This window comes from Calypte anna, chromosome 3 (assembly GCF_003957555.1).
Source record: "Calypte anna isolate BGI_N300 chromosome 3, bCalAnn1_v1.p, whole genome shotgun sequence".
NCBI lineage: Eukaryota > Metazoa > Chordata > Aves > Apodiformes > Trochilidae > Calypte > Calypte anna.
The window spans coordinates 37330526-37349801 of record NC_044246.1 but is presented as its reverse complement, the minus strand read 5'-3'; the positions used below and the strand labels follow the sequence as shown (position 1 = coordinate 37349801).

General features: G+C 41.6%; 1 protein-coding gene across 1 annotated transcript in view; it reads right to left on the bottom strand.

The window, feature by feature from the left end:
- TTBK1 (tau tubulin kinase 1) overlaps positions 1-19276 on the bottom strand; it is a 105408-nt gene that overhangs the window by 24631 nt on the left and 61501 nt on the right. Inside the window, exons 10-13 of the mRNA XM_030447682.1 lie at positions 12298-12452; positions 10701-10920; positions 7208-7383; positions 4029-4587 (exon numbers count right to left, since the gene is read on the bottom strand). Of these exons, the coding sequence (XP_030303542.1) occupies positions 4029-4587; positions 7208-7383; positions 10701-10920; positions 12298-12452 (1110 nt within the window). The remainder of the gene's footprint in view (positions 1-4028; positions 4588-7207; positions 7384-10700; positions 10921-12297; positions 12453-19276) is intronic.

Sequence of the window (19276 nt, the reverse complement as noted above, 5' to 3'; positions counted from 1 at the left end):
CTATAGCTTTATCTACATATTAGTGCATAAAAATAAGCAGAGATTTATCAGTACACTCCTGAAATGCATGCATTAAAGTCTAAGAGCTCTTTTAACAAGCTTGCTGTGTACTCTGTGCTTGAATAGTTTCATCACAGACCTGTTCTCCCTCCATAACAGGGCTTCTCATGAGGTCTATGCTCCACTGCAGCTGTCTTCTTGTCAGCTGAAACAGGGAGATATCCAATATGTGAGAATATTTGGGTCAGAAATTCCCCCAGGCCATTCAGAGCTTACCCTGTACTTGACTTTTTCCCGGAGCAGCATCTGTTCATACTGTGCTCCCCTTTACACCCACACAGTTTCAGGAGGACACAACCATCCCTCACACTTGCACTCCGATATGTTTCTTCCAACAGATTTATAATTTGAATAAACATCTCAGGGTAACTACAGGCTGGTCAGCTGGAAAGGGCATGAAGCAAATCCTCCTGGAAGCCATTTCCAAACATATGAAGGAGAAGAAGGTAATTGAGAGCAGTCAGCATGGATGTATGATGGGTAAATCATGACTGATGAACTTGATAGCTTTCTGTGATGAGACAACTGGGTGGGAAGTTGTTTACCTCGACTTTAGTAAGGTTTTTGACACTGTCTCCTGTAACATCCTCAGATAAAAAGATGAAACACAGGTTAGATAAGTAGACAGTGAGTCAGACTGAAAACTGGTTGAGTTGCTGGGCACAAAGCACTGTGCTTAGGGGAACAAAGTCCAGCTGGATGTCACTAGGGTAGCCAGGGGCTTATGATGGCTGCTACCATTTAACAATTCCATTAATGATCTGGATGTTGGGACAGAGTGTACCTTGAGCAGATTCCCAGACAACACAAAACTGTGAGGTATGGCTGACACACCAGCAGGTTTGGCTGATGTTCAGAGGTGCCTGGATAGGCAGGCCAACTGTCTAGGAAGCAGTTTGACAGAGAAGTATCTGGTAGTTCTGATGAATACTAAGCTGAACACCAAAGGTACCTTTGTGGCAAAATGGGCCAAAAGCCTCCTGGGCTGCACTGGGAGGAGTGCTGCCAGTAGGCTGAGGGAGGTGGTCCTTCCCCTTCACTCAGCACTGGTGAGGCCACACTTGGAGTGCCGTGTTCCAGTTCTAGGTTGCTTAGTAAAAGAGAGACATGGACACACTGGAGATAGTCCAGTGAAGGGTCACAAAGATGATGAAGGGACAGTAGCATGTGTCCTTTGAGAGAAGATTAAGTGAGATGGGACTGTTTAGTTTGTAGAAGAGAAGGCTCAAAGAGGTTCTTATAAACATTTTCAAATACCTGATGGGTAAAAGTAGATGGATCCGGACTCTTCTTAGTGGTATCCGATGAAAGGACCAGAAGAAATGAGCAGAAATTGAAATATAGGAGATTCGTTTTAAGCATAAGAAAAAGGTTTTTTACCATAAGGGTGACTGAACACTGAAACAGGTTGCCCAGAAAGATTTTGGAGCCCCCATCCTCAGAGCAACGTCCTGAGCAACCTGTTCTAGTTGATTGATCTTGGAGGAGACGGTGGGACTAGGTGATCTCCAGAGGTCCACCCAACATCAATCATGCTGTGATTCTGTGATAGTCCAGAGGTCACTTTCTTTTGCCAGTAACAAGTAATGGCTTATATCTCGGAGCCAGAGAATGGAGAAACAGAAGAAAGCATTAGAACAGCGATTACCCATTAGCTCTCAGTTAGTTCTCTGCTCACAACCAATGGATGATCACCAGTTTTCAGAAGACCAGAATGACTTTCCAAATTGGTACAACAAGGCCTATGACCTTACTCATGACAGTTCAGCATTTAGTGACATTTTTACCTGTCTTAAAGTCTCAGTTCATATTCAAAGATAGGGAAGATTTTCTCACACACATAGAGTCTAATAAAGTTTTGATCAAACCCAGAGGAAACCCAAGCCTGAGATAAAGGAAACATATGCCATTGCTAGTGAGGCCTTCAGTATTTTCATTAGGTAAGTCCTTGGTCAGATTCTTAGCAACATCCCAACCAACTGGTCCCTCCATCTGGTGTACCTAACGAGAACAGGCTTCTGCTTTCCTTTAGTAATTTTTCCTTTGAGAGTTAGCAGCTGGGTTTGCGACGACAAGTGGAAAAAGATCAATGTCACTGCAAAGTTGTGTATATAGAGACAACTGAAGGATCAAAAGAAGCACAACTAAATCCCAGCCAGCCAAAGTCCACTGTTGGTCTGTATAAAGCCAAGCTCAGGAGTGGCTTACTGACACTTCAGAGGGTATTTCAGAACACAGAAGAAAGAAAAATGTGCTCTCTTCTGGAGAGCCAAGGCTGTCTGAAATATCAGCAGTATTTTACCTTTTTTTTTTTTTTTTGCCTGCTTTTTAAGTATCATTGTGCAGCCTTCATATTGCATCATATCCAACCTCCCCAGTCATTTCATGTAGCAGTACTATGTGCTACAGCCAAGATGGCACCTCCAGCCTTCTCTAGCTATGTTAAATGTGTCAGTGAGTATCTTACAGCTGGTTTGTACCAGCTGACTCTTGCCATGTTCATTGTGTCTTGCAGATCTTGCACATCTTGCACTGATGAGCCTATTTGTACAGTCAGCAAAGTCAGGCACAGACCCTTTCAACTCTGCCACTCTTGCCTACACAATCTAGATATCTGGGGCATTCAACATATAGGCTTTATACAGCAAACATCTCCACCTAGGAACCTTGGAACTGGATGCTTCAACTCCATGAGAAGCACGTACTGCTACTATTCCACCCTCAGCAGGACACATTACCACTAGTGCTTGCTGTCAATATTTCTGTCCTTCCTGTAAATGCTGCAGTCTCACACACCTTAGCAAGGAACATGTTGCCTGGCAGGCAAGGATTTGGTTTTATAGAGTTTCTTGTAACATTCATGTTTCCCTGCCAAATCTAACAGTCCTTTTTTTCTTGCACCTTTCTGGGATCCAGAGAAGAGAAGAATCTAGGCAAGGCCTGAAAGGGAGGATGTTCTTTTAACATGTTCCAGTCAAGTGAACACCCCCTTAGATAATAAGCTCAAGAGGGAATGGGAGATGGTTATCATCTTCCGGAGGGAAACAAGCACACTGTGTGAACAACCACCTTCTGTAGGAGGGTATCACCATGTGTGTGACCCAAGACTTGTCTGCTCTTTGCTGCACTTATCAATCCCATGTGCATGAGAGTTCTTCATTAACATACAAAGACAAAAAGCCCTCAGGAGAACAATTTTATTTTCTCTTGCAGCAAACACTCTGGGACAACCTTCTTCTGAATGCCTGAGAAATGAAGATTAGATATGACAGATGAACTCTGAGACTAACAGTATATCAGGTTTTTTCCAGATAACTTAATAAATTACCTCCCACTAAAACCTGAATGTCTTTCTATCTTCAGAGGACCACCGTAAAAAGCAAAATCAGAAGAAAAAGGCCCTCTACAACTACGTGGGAAAAAAACTACTTTTACAGTAGGTAAAGAACATTTCTGTGAGAAAATACCTGGTAACAACAATGCCAGTCACTTAAGTGAGGTTGATGGGATGTGGGTGCTGGTTACTCTGAGCTTTTTATTAAATATTTAGAAGAAAGCTTCATTTCAGGGAGTTAATTTATGATTTGCATTCCTGTAGGCCTGCCCAGTGTTGATGAGTGATTAATTAGTGGGTGTTCTCTTGCCATCCACTGACACCTCACTGCTAACAACACCTCCATTCATCTAAGTGGTTATTAGAAACCATTGTGGGTGAGCAATAGGAGAACTGATTAAAGATACCTATAACCACAGCTGTGCTCTTCTCTTGTCCCTGCGCCAGAAGGGCTGACCTTGGTAACGTTACTAGCTATAGGGAGTGCTTTAAGGTATTCACAACATTTGCAAGCACTGTCAGGAAGAGTTTCACAAGAGTATCCATGGTTGGAATCACAGATTTCTCCAGCACACCTGAGGTTTCCTAAGATGATGCTATGCTAGGCAACAAGATACAGACCCAAGGATCTTACCTGTCTCTGAGGACCAGTAGGTTCAGATTCTCGTCTCCTTTGTCGGATGGCTGGTGCTGAATGTAGGGGGGAGTGGGCTGGACTTCCTGTCTGCTGTTCATGTTTACTGTCAGATGCTGTTTGAGAAGGTCCTTCATGTCTGTGGGAACTGTCCTCCTCAGTCACAGGCTGCATACCCCGACTTCGCCCATCATGTGTCTTCGGCCTGACTGCAGCATCTGCCCCCAGGCGCCTTCTGTCCTCACCCTCTTCAATAGGCCTTAGTTCCTCAGGCTCCTCATCCGTAGTTCCAGAGGTGCTTGGCTCAGCACCTGGGTGAAAGTCCTTCAGCTCTGTCTCCTTATCAATGATAACCCACTCCTTGCTATCAAAGTCCTCCTCCTCTGCGAGTGGCACTGAGCGGAAAGCATTGCTGAGGGCTTCATGTTCCACTGAAGCAGACACATCCATCCTACCACTTGCCTGCCGGTCAGCCTGGCCAGTGTCAATGGACAGCATCTGGGCTGGCTGGGAGGAGCATACAAGCCGTGAGGGAGAGCCAGGTAAATCCATTCGAGATCTAAAGACAGAACATGAAGCCATTAAAAATACATCAGGTATGTGATTAAATTTAGAGATCATAAGAGTTGAGAGAAAAACTGCATAGCCCTTCTCACTCATTTATCAGTACGCTACAGAAAGAAGGGCTTAAGCAAAAATACTTCTTCAGAACCTAAAATGGCATAAAGACATTCCACTTGGAGTGCTTCAGTAAGACAGTCAATTCAGCATCTGTCTTCCTTGTAGATGACAATACCAATATCCTCTTTCCCCTCTGGTAGGTTCCCCTGGCTTCTGAAAAAGAAATAACCACAAGCCATTCCTAAATCCCAAATCTACTGACTTAACGGTGTCTCTGCTGGGCTCCTACAACCTCTTCAGCTGCACTGTGCTATCTCTGTGGTGACCAGTGAGGTCTCCAAAGGGGCCACAAGAGTTCTTTGAAGACAGCAAGAATCTTTGATCCCATTTGGCATAGATGACGCCAAAATGATTTGGTGGACCAGGAAGGAAATATGACCAGAATCCTACAAAGAGTATTGTCATGTTCACTGTCTTACACTCTAAATAGCAACAGCTTCTGCAGCCCTGTGGATATACCTTTCAAAGAGGCCCTGGAAAATCCCTGTGCCCCAAAGGCCCTGGCAGCTTCCCAGCTGGAACAGCTGGTGGCACTGCTGTCTTTATGCTCCACACTGTTGTGATTCATGCTTCTCATTTGGCCTGCACTTGTTGCTTGCTTTGCAGCTTGCTGCAAGAAGTCAGTGAGTGTCTGCTGACCAGAAAAAGACCACTGCAGTGTGTTTTCCAAAAGGATTTTAAGAAGGACCAATACAGGAGCCTTGCAGACTCTTCTGGGAAAAGCCTTCCATGTGTGAGAAAGCACGAGGGGAAGCAGAGAAGTGACTGACTATTGGGTGAGGGTTGCTTAGCAAAACTGGGTATCTTTAGCACAGTGGAAGATCAGAGTTGAGATGGAAAGAATTACAAACAAAAATGAAAGATTTTTGATGAAGAAGGGGGAATTATAGAAGGTGGTGAACCTAAGGGCGATGTAGAGAAAATCTTGGGCAAAACCAAAGATTTTGGCAAAAGCCAGCTAGTGGCTGGCAAGGTTGTTTTTATTAAAGTCTTAAAATATATTAAAAAAATAATACTACCAATAAAAATAATATTAAAATATATAATAATAAATAGGTAATAGTAAGTATGGAAAGTGAGAGTGAAAAATGGCCTGTATTGTGTGTATGAAATGGAACAGGATTTTAAAGATTTGTTGCTAAAAAGAAAAATGAAAGAAACTCTGAATTTAGCCAATATCTTAATCTACTCTCCAGCAGAGGAGAGACTCCTGGAGTGGAAGAACAGGCTCCAGAAAACAAGAATTTTCCAGTGCTGGGAATGAGGTCTACGTTGTGAAAAGACAAAAACTGGACAAAGACAAGACTGTTTGGCAGAGTGGAATAGTATTTCCACCAAACTTATTGCAGGCTACTTGGAAGATGAAAAAAAGATCTTGATTTTAAAAACGTGAGCTGAGGGAAGAAGGCAAGAGAATGGAAAGCATTTTGGATTCAGTGGATATACACGACTAGTTTTGTGGACTTCTTTCCCTTCGTATTTTAAAGAGCCCTTCTTCTGAGCAAGAGAAAGAGGACGTAGCAAGACTCAAGGTTTGTTATCCAAACCCTAAATTATTACTAGTAATACAATCTTACCTGAGCTACAGGGAAGCATACATGGGGAAGCTACCTGGAAGCAAACTGGGGATATTGTTAGGGGCTCATCTGCTCTCTAATTCTTTTTAATTCTCCTTCATTCCCAGCTACTGTCTCTTTGTCACTGTTCCTCTTGGCTGAAGTCTGTCAGGTTTTCTGAAAGAGGGCAGCCTGTCTCTCTCCTACCTCTCTTAGAGGCATGATTTCACCAGCATGTTCTGCAGCCACAATTTATGCCCTGACTTTCAAAGGAAAGAGGAAGACAGACACAAAGTATATGAAGGTTACCAGCAGCAAGGGCTTATGCCTTGTAATATGTTCCCTAGCACACAATACTTTAGAAGGCTTCTTTCAGTTATTTTTATTATTATTGTTTTATTTATTTATTTACTGTGGATCTGAGAGGAGATATTCCTATTACCTTCAAAATCAGGGTGCAGTGCATACATTTACATGTGAACAAGTGCAATGCTACATGCTCAGGAACAGATACTATTATTACTATCAATGAAAAATAATGAAATAATAAAACCCACCACACCAGGAACTGGCAGCTACCTCCCAGCAGGATACATGCATCCCTGTAAGTATCCTAATGAGATCCATTCTTACCTCCCACTTCAGGCCAGCCAAAAGCTTTGTAAATGTTTACATTATCTCTGATCTGATGCAATTCCTTGTGTCTGACCAATGTTCCTCCTTCCATCTGTGGACTTCTTCCCATCCAGAGACAGGGAGAGAATCATTCCCACTAACTATCCTTGTTAAGAGCCATGAGTGTCTCATCAGAGAAATAATAAAGCCCACAAACCCGTCCACCCAGAAAGGAACTTCCAGTGCCCATTGATCTAACGATTAGGTTGGTCTCAACAGTTCTAGACCCTGCTAAAAGCAATAGGAGGCTATGGAGGATGAGCAAACCTTCTTTCATGTAGATCTCCTTTGCCATCAGCAGTGGAGAGGCGTTCTGACTCGGGGCTGTTCACACGGCGGTATCTTAAGGAGCGCACTTGTGCAGTGGGGGACTCCGGAGGCACTCGGACAGGGGAACTGGGGCAGACACCATTTCTCTGCTCCTCTTCCACCATGCACTGAGTCTGTAGGGGGTAAACACAGAGAACCTCAAAATCTGACCAAAGACATCGATTTCCTATCCTTTATGCTGTTTTTAATTCCACAATATAGTTTGAGCTGCATTTGCATAATCTACACAAGCTACGCTTGAAGGAATGTAAGGGTCCATTTATTATGGCAAAGATCTATTATTAAAACAAGGTATGGATTTTAAATCAGTTCAGATATTTAAACATCTTTACAAGTGACCTTTGCATTTCCATTACTGTGAAGAATTGATCCACAGTTCTCATGTTCTAACCTACATACACTAACTCAGACTGCTTATTAGAGATGTCTAAGAACCCTTGTTTGTCAATATTTGTCTATGCAGAGTCCATGAATTTTATTGCAATGTAAATACTTACACTTCTGATGAATCTGATATGAGTAAGCCATCTCCTAATTCCCAGCATAGGGGTTGGTTTTTTGTTTTTTTTTAAACTCTTGTTTCTTCTGAACAAAGTCTTCTAGGATGTATACTCAACCCCAACATACATAAAAGCTCTCCATAGACCCAAGATCATGCAGACCTAAACTCCTGAACTTGCTTGTGAACACTTGTGAGAATTGACTGTTCATACTCTACAAGTACATATTTCTGGTTTTTTATGTCCTTTAATGAATCTGACTTCCTTTTTTTTTTTTTTTTTTTTTTATGCAAAAGCATAGAGGAAGAATGGTCCAAGGTCTACAGCAGCTGTCTAGGATTTGCACTCAACCCTGCTGTGCAGCCAGCCATGCAGCATCAGCTGCTACACACTGCCTCTGTGTAGGGGTGTGTATTGAGGTGCTGGTGCAAGTTTGCAGTATGAAGAGTGTTTACCTTTCTCTGCAGCAAGCCTTACATTCACTTGTCCTCTGTTAATACCAGAGGCTCTGAGTGTAAGCAGACTTCTCAGTAAAATGCTGTTGATCAAGACAGTTGCCTCTGTGCATGTACTGTGTATATGGTAAATTAGTCATAAATTAGCAGATCTAAAACATCCAGGGTAGGTTTAGAATGCATAACTAAGGAGTCCTTGCAGCTACTGAGACTCAAGGAGAACTTTCAGGCTTTACAGGAAAACAAGAATAGATGGCAATGATTTAATCTATAATCCATTCAGGCTAGGACAAGTTAGTGACAAACGAAGGTCAAATTTGTTTGTGAAAAGCACAAAGTGCTGATGTACCTATAGGGTAACAGGCAACTTGGTAGGATCTAAGAGAAGAAAATTTGTGCGAGGGTGCTGGAGAGAAAGAGGAGGCTTTTGAAAAAAGTACAAAATGAGAACTTTGATCCAGTGGAGGAAGGAGAACTAGAAGGGAGATTTAGAATGGTCAGTGACAGTAAGCAAGGAAACTGTCCTTAGCACGGAAATGGGAGAAGCAGGACAGAAGGAGAACTGTGTGAACAGGCAAATAAGGATGATCTTAAGAGAAGTGTAGGAGAAACCTAGTCACCACCTAAATACAAAGAGCAAGACAGTAACCATGTGGTCACTGTGACTTAAACAAAAACTGATTCTCTGTCGAAGAACAGATTAAAGATAATAAGCCTAGCAGAGCGACAGGACCAGCAAAAGATACCAACCTGCACAGAGAGAAAGGACAGAATTCTTTAGATTCGGAGAATGTGATGCCCTGCCTTATTTCATGTACTTCTACTACCTAGCTATAGAGCTAGTCAGAAATAAAGTGCTCATTGCCATGCTGACTAACTCCCTAAGCTCTTTTGCCTGTAAACTGACAAGAAATAGCACATCCCTTGGCAGGAGAGTCACCTGGTAACAGTGTGGATCTTGTAGATATCTTTGACAGGGCTTGTGAATGGCAGCATTGGGTACCTAAGACATGATGTACACCTAGCACGGAGAAAGGACATTTAGTACTCCCTTGTGAACACCTCAGTCTGACTGAAGAACATCAAGATACCTGGTGGTTCAAAGGAACAGAAAAACGCACAGGAGTTACCACACAGTTCTTCTGTGATACCTTTCTTTTTCCTTTTGTATGTTGTGGACACAGTACTATCCCACTCTACCAGGCTTTTCTTATTTCATGTGCCTAAAATCAGAACTTCTGAGAATGCACTGTTTGCCAGTGAGAGATGAAGTGATTTGAACTTGCTTTATAACACTCAGTATTGAGAATAGTCACTGGTAATGGTCCATACAGATAACACATTGATTCAAATTATTTGCACTGGAGATTTTTAAGTGAGTCAGACGAGATTATTTCTTGCCCATTAATAATACTATAAAAAGAGGAGATATCTACAGGGCTGAAAGGACTAACTTTGTGCCAGTAGACAATGAAGTAAATTTTGCTCAGACCCAGAAGACTGGTAGATTTAACATACTAGTTTACAAATGTACATTAAAGAAAGGTTTGAGATGTGAATCTGGTAAGGATTATATTTTAATGAGGATAATATTTTAATTAGATAAGTGTAATAGTTTAAGTCTGTCTGATGAAAGATTCTCTGAAGAATCTTCAGATTCTGTACCTGCTGTCATGCCATGTGACATCCTGATTTTTAAATAAAAATGGAGATCAACACAATAAATACAAATTAGCTTACAATATATATAAGTTGATCTAATAAATAAATCAACTGGTAGATTTTAATATTTAACTGTGGAATCATCACTATGGAATTCCCCCAAGAAATCAGTTAACATTTACATAAAAGGACTGAGACACATCTTAGGGGTTATGAGGAAGATGAACTAAAGTTTACACTTTATGGAAGGTGAAAGGTCTAGTACGATCTTGGAATGCAGAAATATGAGAATATTAAGTGATAGTTTCTCTCACTGTTCACAGGAGTGAAACCATCATTAGATGTACTTTCTAGATTGTGCCACCCTTAGAAAGGAAAGTTAAAAAACTGGAAGAGGAAAAATAGTGATGATCCAAGGTGTAGAAAAAATATGGCTTCTGGAGACATTTCTTATAAAGTTTATTTACCCAAGAGGTTAGGACACAGTAAAATTTTCTTATATAATGTCCAAACCAGGGACATTTCTGATATTGTGTCAGCTAGCCAAGGACTAGAATTCCAAGATACTAGATAATGATAACCATGTTCCATGAAAGATTCACTCTAGCATTATTGGCCCCTAAAATGTCATTTGCCTAAAGATGCAAATTAATCCCAATGGCTTTTATTCCCTTTTCCAAAGGGAAATTCCACAGTGGCTTTTGGGCTGCACTATGTAGGATGCTTCATCAGTGGATTTGGGTGGCTTATAGTAGTCTGTGAATCCACTGCCCTAAATCCAGCAGCCACAGCATACAAATAAATGTTCTTTACTTTGCTGATGCTGATCCTGAGTTTGTTGCGATTCACATCTGTCTCTTCCCAAACTTCAGGCTCATTGAAGGCGGTGTTTGGAGCCTGACCAAGACCTTCTGCAGGCCGGCCTGACAGTACAGGAGGAGCATTCTCTTGATCACTCAGATGTTCACCCTGTAGGACGTCCTCAGTGTTCTCACGAAGTAAGTCCCCAGGTACTGGAGTGACATTAACCACCCTATGGAAGAGACAAGAAGGAAAGTAAAATTATTAGCACTTTAGGAAGGAGGCTTATTCCTTATGAATTCCTTAGCAGCTTTTAGGGCATTATGGGGTTGAAAAAGCAGGCAGTCTAGCATTATCCCAATTATGACAACCTGAAACAGAACAGGACAGTTCCACCTAATGTATTCTCACAAAGCAGTGGGATAGATGAGCAAAAGAGACTTGGGACCCTTGATACGCAGGCTGCAGACTTCTTCAGAAGGGACATTACACAATATTTATGCACCAAATCTGGTATGACAGGTACTTGTTTGTGACTCAGAGCATATCTACACCAGCAAAGGCCCAGCTATCACTGCCTTGGGATGCTAAGTCTGGTGGGGCCATATAGGCCCCCTGAACCTACTCACTCAGGTGTGGAGGGTGGACAGTTCACAGTGCAGACATTGTGTTCACACTTACGTGAATGGGACCATATGTCAGAAGTTGTGTGTCTAGCATTGTCATAGAAAGAAATGACAATGGAATAACTGTATTCTGAATGTCTGCATCTTTCTTTTCCTTCATCAGAAGAATACAAATACCTTGCTGAGCTTGGTGGACTGTATGTGATCTAGTTGAGGGTGTCCCAGCTTACTGCAGGGGGGTTGGACTAGATGACTGAGTTCCCTTCAAACCTAAATTATTATATTATTCTAATATTAAGCTTAGAAGAAACATCCTCTCTTTTTATGAACAAATGAGGCTTGACAGGCCTTACAGCTTTTATCTTCTATAATATTACTAAGGATTATTGTTATCCCTTAATGTCAGCCCCCTCAACAGCACCAGTGAACTAAGCCTTATCAACTTGTGTTGGGATTCCTTTTGATCTCTGAACACCAAGCTCTGTGTACCTTTGCATCAACAAATTAAATATACTTAAATATGTAAAGGTGGAGGAGTTGTGTTTGAGGCATGATCAGTGAGTTCACTGTGCTCTGTTCAGCTCATTGTTCACCACAAACCCATTCCACAGGAAGGCAACAACTGCCTCACAGCAGGCACTCTTACAGAAGCTCCAGCCTTATGTGCCATATATCATACAAAATATATAAGCATAAGGGCACAGTCAATCCTGGCCAAAGGTCTCCAGACATCCCTTAATGTGACTCCAGCCTGCACACTCATCCCCAGTAGAAAATGTGTTTTCAGGTCAGCAATGATCTGAAACTGGATTCCACCACCTTAAATACATATTAATATATATTAAGTCAAATTGAGTGGTGGCTGCGATGCAGCTCCAACTTCCCAAGATCATAATGGCCTTGAAACCTTTCAAAAATGAACTTCTCACTGAGCTTCTTGTTGAGGACGTCTGTAGTCTGACTACTGCAACTACAATACTCACCCAAACATGGCTGCTGTTTGCCTGGTGTTTTGCTGTGGTGGAGTAGAGGTGCTAGTGGACAACAAAATATCTGTACCAGCCTTCTCCCAGTCAAAGGCTTCATTTTCTGTGATGCCTCTTTCTTTCATGCTGTTCTCGAAAACGGACATGATTAGCTGGAATAGATTTACAAAAACAATTTATGCTAAGTAGCTGAGGGTGGCTCACAAAAAATCTGAAGAAAGAGCATGAGGACCAAGTGGGGCTTATACTCTCCATCTTGCCTATAAAAGGTGAAATTAGATTGCTTCAAGAAATGAAAGCAAATGTCACAATGTTGTAGTAGTTGTTTCTGAGGCTGTTTTTGGCTTGATAACTGAAACGTCTGAAAATAGCAACTGAAAAATCAACGGATGCAACATTTTGAAACTGATTTGATGAAATCTTGCAATTGGCTTATTACTATAATTCTAAAGCCTTAATTTGAGCTTTCCTGTAGATTAAACATATACAGAACAGTACACTTGATATGTAGAGTGCAAGGGCTGCCCTTGTAGAAAAACATTCCTAAGTTGCTGACAGGTTACAGTGTCTGGCTCATACACAGCTTGGTCAGGGGCCCTGTGATACACTTAAGCACAATTCAGGCTGCTGCATTTGGCTGCGGGAGAGAGTACAACTAAAAAGGGATAATACAATTTGCTTTATAAGATGGGAGGTACAAATGCTGATATACTGACATGGATTATGTTTTTTGCTTTCTCAGAATGGGTATTCCTTAGGAGAGAAAAAAACTACTGGTAACACTGGCAACAGTGCTTCATGCATCAATGCATTACCTAGGGAAATCTGATGTGCTGCTGTCAAAGGGAAGCTGGATGACAAACATAGCCATATGGGAGGTCCTGCATGTCTCAATACAATAATTCAACTAAATAGTACAGAACTGAGAGGATTCAGCCTGAAGTCTTTATGAAGAAAGAATATAGTGACAAACGCATTTGGCTTATGCCATAGAATTAGCACTAAGTTATGAATAAAAATTACCATGAACAAACCCCCTACTTGCTTGCATTTATATTCCAGTTTTGTTTATCAGCATAATCAGAAGGCCAGGAGAGCCTGCCATTTCCCACTGCCTTCCACCAAACTGCAGTAAAATGCCTATCTGCAGCTTTGAGTTGAGCTATCTTTTTTCTCCTTATTGTGACTTAGAATCCTAGAATTAGGTGCCTCACCCCTGCAGTGCCACTGTGTTTGATGAAAATTATTCCCAGAGCTGACTGTTGGTCAGTCAGGTAACACCTCTCCATAGAGTGGATGTGACATAGCAGTGGTAGCAGCTTCTTTGATTTGAAAGGGCTTTGACTGTTGTGATAGCTTGATATGATAGGATTATGTTTCTGCCTGGTAGCCTCATGTCACAATTCCACCTCTGATGGAAATGGGAGTTGCGCTGCTGCTGTTGGCAGGGAATTTCTTCCTCAAAACTCAATGTGAGTAACTAAAGGGTCACACTTTAAACTTTCTGATATTTAGTAACCTTAGATGGATGTTTTCTTATTAATTTGGTTAGCTACTTATTGAACATAAAAGCTTTTGGACTTCACCTATCTCATGGCCAAGAATACACCAATTATGTGAACTGTCTTCTCTGCTCATTAAAACCTGCCACCTGCTAATTTCATTTGGCAGTTCCTCATTTTGATACCAGAAGAAGCAGCAATCAATTACTCTCCATTCACTTCTTGCTGATCTGCCTTTGGTTTTAAAAATGTCTTGAGCACATCAGTCCTCTCTCTTTTTTTTTTTTTTTTTTTTTTTTTTTCTCAGAGTGTATTGTCCTAATCTATTTAGTTATTTGTATCTGGGAGTGAATCTATCTTTAAGCCTCCTTGATACCCTTCTTTATAACTTTTTTGATTTCAAGATACCCTTTTTGACATGCAAAAATGGAAATGCACATAGTATTTAGGAGTATGCTTCACACTGATTTACATGGTATATATTTGCTGTTTACCCTGTAAATACTACTCTGATTATTCTTAGGACTGTATTTGTTTTCTGATTTCTACATTGGCAGGGATTACCGTCAAATGTCTTTTAGAAATTACTGTCTTCACAACCTCAAAGAATCCTTCCAAAAACTGTACATTTGTAGACCGATGCCCTTATAAAGGCTATACTGAATTCAGATTATTAGATCATCCTCACACATCTGTCCACTTTATCACAGTTTCTGATTCTTTGTGATGTACATGTCAGTGTCAGGGACTGATCTTCTTAAGCCATTTTAAAATGAGTACTACTTCTGCCACCTTCCATTCTTTTGAAACAGAAGCATTCTGAAGTAAGAAACCACATGATAACATAAGAAGCTGTCTTATTCTTAGCATTCCTTCATGCTGTCAAGGATCCACTCAGACAAAACAACTTCTGTTACTTTCTGCTACAGCTTCTTCTATAACACTTGCATTGGACTTCACTGACCATTTGGGATTTTATAGACCTCTAGTACTACCTCCCTGAAGAGTCTGGTTATGCAAGCTGAAGGATACTGGTGTCCTCAGCTACCATTATTCTCCAGCTATTCCTTGACCTTACTGAGTTTTCTCAGCTTTTTCTGAACCCTTTATACTTACGATGAAAGATCAAAGTTTACAAGGAAAGTGAAGTAGGAAAGTTCACAGACAGTCCCAATAACAAACACTGCTACCAGAAGTCATATGAAGAGTTACTGGATCCTTTCTAGGGATCCTATGCCTGCAGTAAGTGCATGCCTCCCATACTGAGTTTCCTTCTGCTGGGCCCAAGAACAGTGAACTTGGCAGTGTCAAGGAGATGAAAAGATCCCTCAGTTACATAGTATGTCTGGTAAGTAGCACAGCAAGAGCTGCAACAGACTGTAGACGGCTGTTGAAACTCAAAAAATGTTTAAGATGTGACCGAATTCAGATGATTGCATAGTCCACTCTCTACTAAAAGCAGGGCTTACCTTCAAGTCAAATCCAGTTTCAAAGTCAAATCAGCTTGCTCAATGGTCTGTCAGGTTATGTTCTGACTAGATCGAAGAATGAAGATCTCACTACTACTTTGATTTCCTCCTGGTGATAACTTCTCCCTGCATAGCTAATTACAAGTTCCTTTGCTGTGGACCATGTCAATTCCATCTCATGCTTTCACTGTACATCTCAGAAGAGTCTAGCTCCATCTTCTTTGCAGAAGGCAAAACCAGTATCCCCTTTATCTTTCCCTTCTTAAAGGTCAAAGAAACTCACTTTTCTCAGCCTCTCCTTTACGACATATGCTCTAGTCCCTAGTCATCTGTGGCCTTCCACTGGGCTCCAGTTTGTATGTGTCTCTTGTACTGGACACAGCTTTCCCAGTGTGACGTAACAAGTGCCTAACAGAATGGAACAATTACTTCCCTTACACTGCTAGCTATGCTCTGCCTAAATACAGCCCTATGTGTGGCTGGTTTCCATTGTCACAAGGACATATTGCTGTGCCATGCCGACCACTAAGACATAAAGGTCTGCAGAAGCAGAGCTCCTCCTTAGCCAGTTCATTGGTCCCCAGCCAGTACTGTTTCACATGTTTATTTCATCCTAAGTGCAGGACTTTAGACTTATTTCATGAGGATCCTGTAAGCCCAAAGTCTGTCTGAGTATCAGGACTACCCTTCAGCATATCAAACCGCTTCTCCCAAGTCAGTATCTTCTGTGAACTGTCTGAGAGTGTGCTCCATCCCCATTTTTCATCACCCAGGTTCTTAATGAGGACACTGTTCCCTGAGAGACACCACTAGTGGCTACCCACCAACTGAACTTTGCATTGCTGGTCACAACTCTGGCACCCAGCAATACTTATTGCTACTAGTTATTGTAGCAGCAATACACTTGTGTGTGCTCCACTTATTCAAACAATCTCTTTTCAACCTGGCTATGAAGACATTATAACAGACTGTAAAGTCAAGGCAGATGACATTCACTGCTTTTTCTACATCCGTAGAAGTCACCTGCTCGCAGAAAGCTGGTCAAATTGGTTAGCTATGCTCTGTCCTGGGTAAACCCCTTCTAGCTGTTCTCAATCCCCTTGTAACTGGACATGCTTTCCAAATGTAGTTATTTCATATTAAGCCCAGCATCTCATGCCAGCAAGAATATAATGCCCTTCTACCCTACTCCATTCAGAATATTTTAGTTTGTACACCATGGATCTAAAGGTAGATAGAGGCTGACTTGCTAGATTTTCTTGGCAGTAAAGACATAGCCTTTTGGTGTCATAAAACACCGAAACAAGGAAAGCGATTATGAAGCATGTACATACATGAGCAATGTTACATTTTTTTTCAAAACTTTGTAAGAAACTGATGGGGTTTGAGGCTAAATGAAGAGACTTCAGGGAAGGCTGAGATCAAGTGACAAGAGAATATAGGAAAAGGTAGCAGATGACCAAGTAACATCTTCTCATAAGACTTTCATGATGCAGGAAGAAATTCCAGTCTCTCTACTCATATGTCTGTCATCCATGCACCAGATTTAAAAATCAAACAAACAAAAAAGTTATATACAACTAATTGGAAACTCAAAATTAGGCTCAATTCACAAAGCTACCAAATAGAACTAACCTTCAACAGACCCAAGAGGTATACACCACATGCAGACAGGGACAAAAACCATGGTGCCTGTAGAAAAGAGCTTCCAAGTCAGGGAAGTTGTGGTGGAAGACCAACAGTTTGGGTAAGTTTCACCGGGAATTTCTCATATACAAGGTGAATGTTGGCTACTATGAAACTCTGAGAGGTAACAGGAAAGGCACAAGACAGTAAATGTCATTAAGACTAGCTGCATTGCACAGCCGTCATTCTGCTTCTACAGGGTCTAGAAAGAGAAGAGAGGCAATGGCTACAGATGTAGATCAGATTCTCTTCCTGTGAGAAATACAGACGTTTCCCTTGAAAGTTTATTAGAGTCACAGGAAAATGTTACTGAAACAGGGGCAGAGAATGGACTGGATGGGCTGTGACTCTTTAGGGCTGTCCAGACTCCTAAGCTTCCTCTATCAGGCCAAATTTAACCAAAGAAAAAAGGATAGGTGGTGAAGAAAATACATCAGATAAAGCACATCTGCAGCATGGCTATGGGAACTAGGGAATCACTGTGGTACCTTTTTCTCCCCCTAGCACTGGATGAGGAGTCATGACTCTGTAGATATAGGCTGGTGAGAGCATTGCTTGTCAGACCATTTGTCAGGTCTAGACCATGTCCTATCAGAGCACGTCAGCTTCTACAAGACAATGTGCAATTCTAACTCTTTGAGTGCCAAAACCACCATTTTGTAGCAGCATACTGTGTTTTGGAGTGATGTCTCATAGAATGAGTAAGAAGAAGCTGGTTGTGCAGAAACTACCTGTTAAACTGCCATGATTCATCTTGTCAAATGCCTTCTTACTGGCTAAGGTTCAAGAAATGGATCACAGTCACTCCTGATATATCATGTGAAAATGGTTCCAAAATAGTTATGGATAACCTGCATTCTAACCCTCAACACAGTATTGAAGAATAACTATTAAGAACACCTCTTAAGTGCCAGGGTCCAACTGAGGAAAAAGATTGCAAACTTCAGGGCATGGACCACCTGGAGCAAAGAGAACAGCAGCAGCCAGTCTCCTATAGTCTGTCCCCATTTACAAGGGAGCAAGAAAGGAAGGGCTGACCCAGTATGGCTCTTCTTAAACTGATGTCTGGCCTCTTTCTAAATTCAAAAGTACCCTATGATACCCAGCATAAAAGAAGCCAGAAGGCACAAAGCAGGTTAAGTTACAGAAGTAATACATCAGAATTCAGACAGTGAGTGAGGAAGGAGCAGTCATGAATGAGCTGATTATCAGATGCTCTTGTACTGCATTTATGCACCATTCCCCACTTAAAAAATAATGAAGGTAGGAGCAGAAGGATTTTACCAAAATGTCATGCGACTGCAAAAGAAGCTAGAGCTTTACTTGGTGCACACACGGGAGCATTCAAAACTGCATTGCCACTGGATAAATCAGACAGAATATTAGAAAGTCATAGAAATGGAACAGAACATCATAACTGCAGTTTATCCATACATATATGTTGAACATGCAGTGCTGGCAAGTTCCCACCTCAAAAAAGTACAATTGGATAAGGTTCAGAGGAGGACACAAACCAAAGGTGCAAAAAGGTTTCTTTCTGGACAAGTAGGAAGAAACAAGTAAGAAACAAGTAAGTAGACTAGGATCTTCAAAAAGAGTACCTGAAGAGCAATACCATGGAGGAGTGTAAGATACAATTAATATAAAGATAATAATAGCTAAGGCCCATGTAGCAAGACGAACCTCTCTTAGGGAACGGCACTTCAAGGTCCAACCAGGTGCTCCAGCAGAGACTCACGAGCAATGCTCTAAGCCTATGGCTCTCAGAGTTGACTAGCCCAGATAGGTGCTGTTGCTCCAAGAGCCACTGGCCTCTCTGCTGGCTAGCTCAGGACTGAGCTCCACCTGTGTCTTAGGCCTCACCTTTTATTGATCCCCTGGTCCTGCTCATGTGCAGTGGGGGCCCACCCTAATTAGGCACAGGTGGGCTTGACACAAGCTCATGCTCACTCCCTGGGAATTAGTGGCACCTGGTTGCCTCATTTCACTACAGGCCCATGTGAATCTTCAGGAAAACAAAGGGGTTGGTGTGCACTGTTGAGCTGTTGGCATAGGCTCTTTGCGGGCTTTGGCAAGCTGTGCTGAAATTTTGTTAACATTTGGAATATCTTAAAACTTTTTTGTTTTAATGAAAGCCAAACGTAATCTGTTGCCTGGGAAGAGCTCTGTGGTCTGGAGTATAAGATTATTTTAGGTAAGGTCCAACATTTTCCTCTTGGTTCTAAGTATACATCAGCCAGATATGAACGCAGGCATGGGAATGTCAGAAAATCCAGATGCCTTACCAAAGTGCCATGCACCAGATTAGTAGCAAATAAA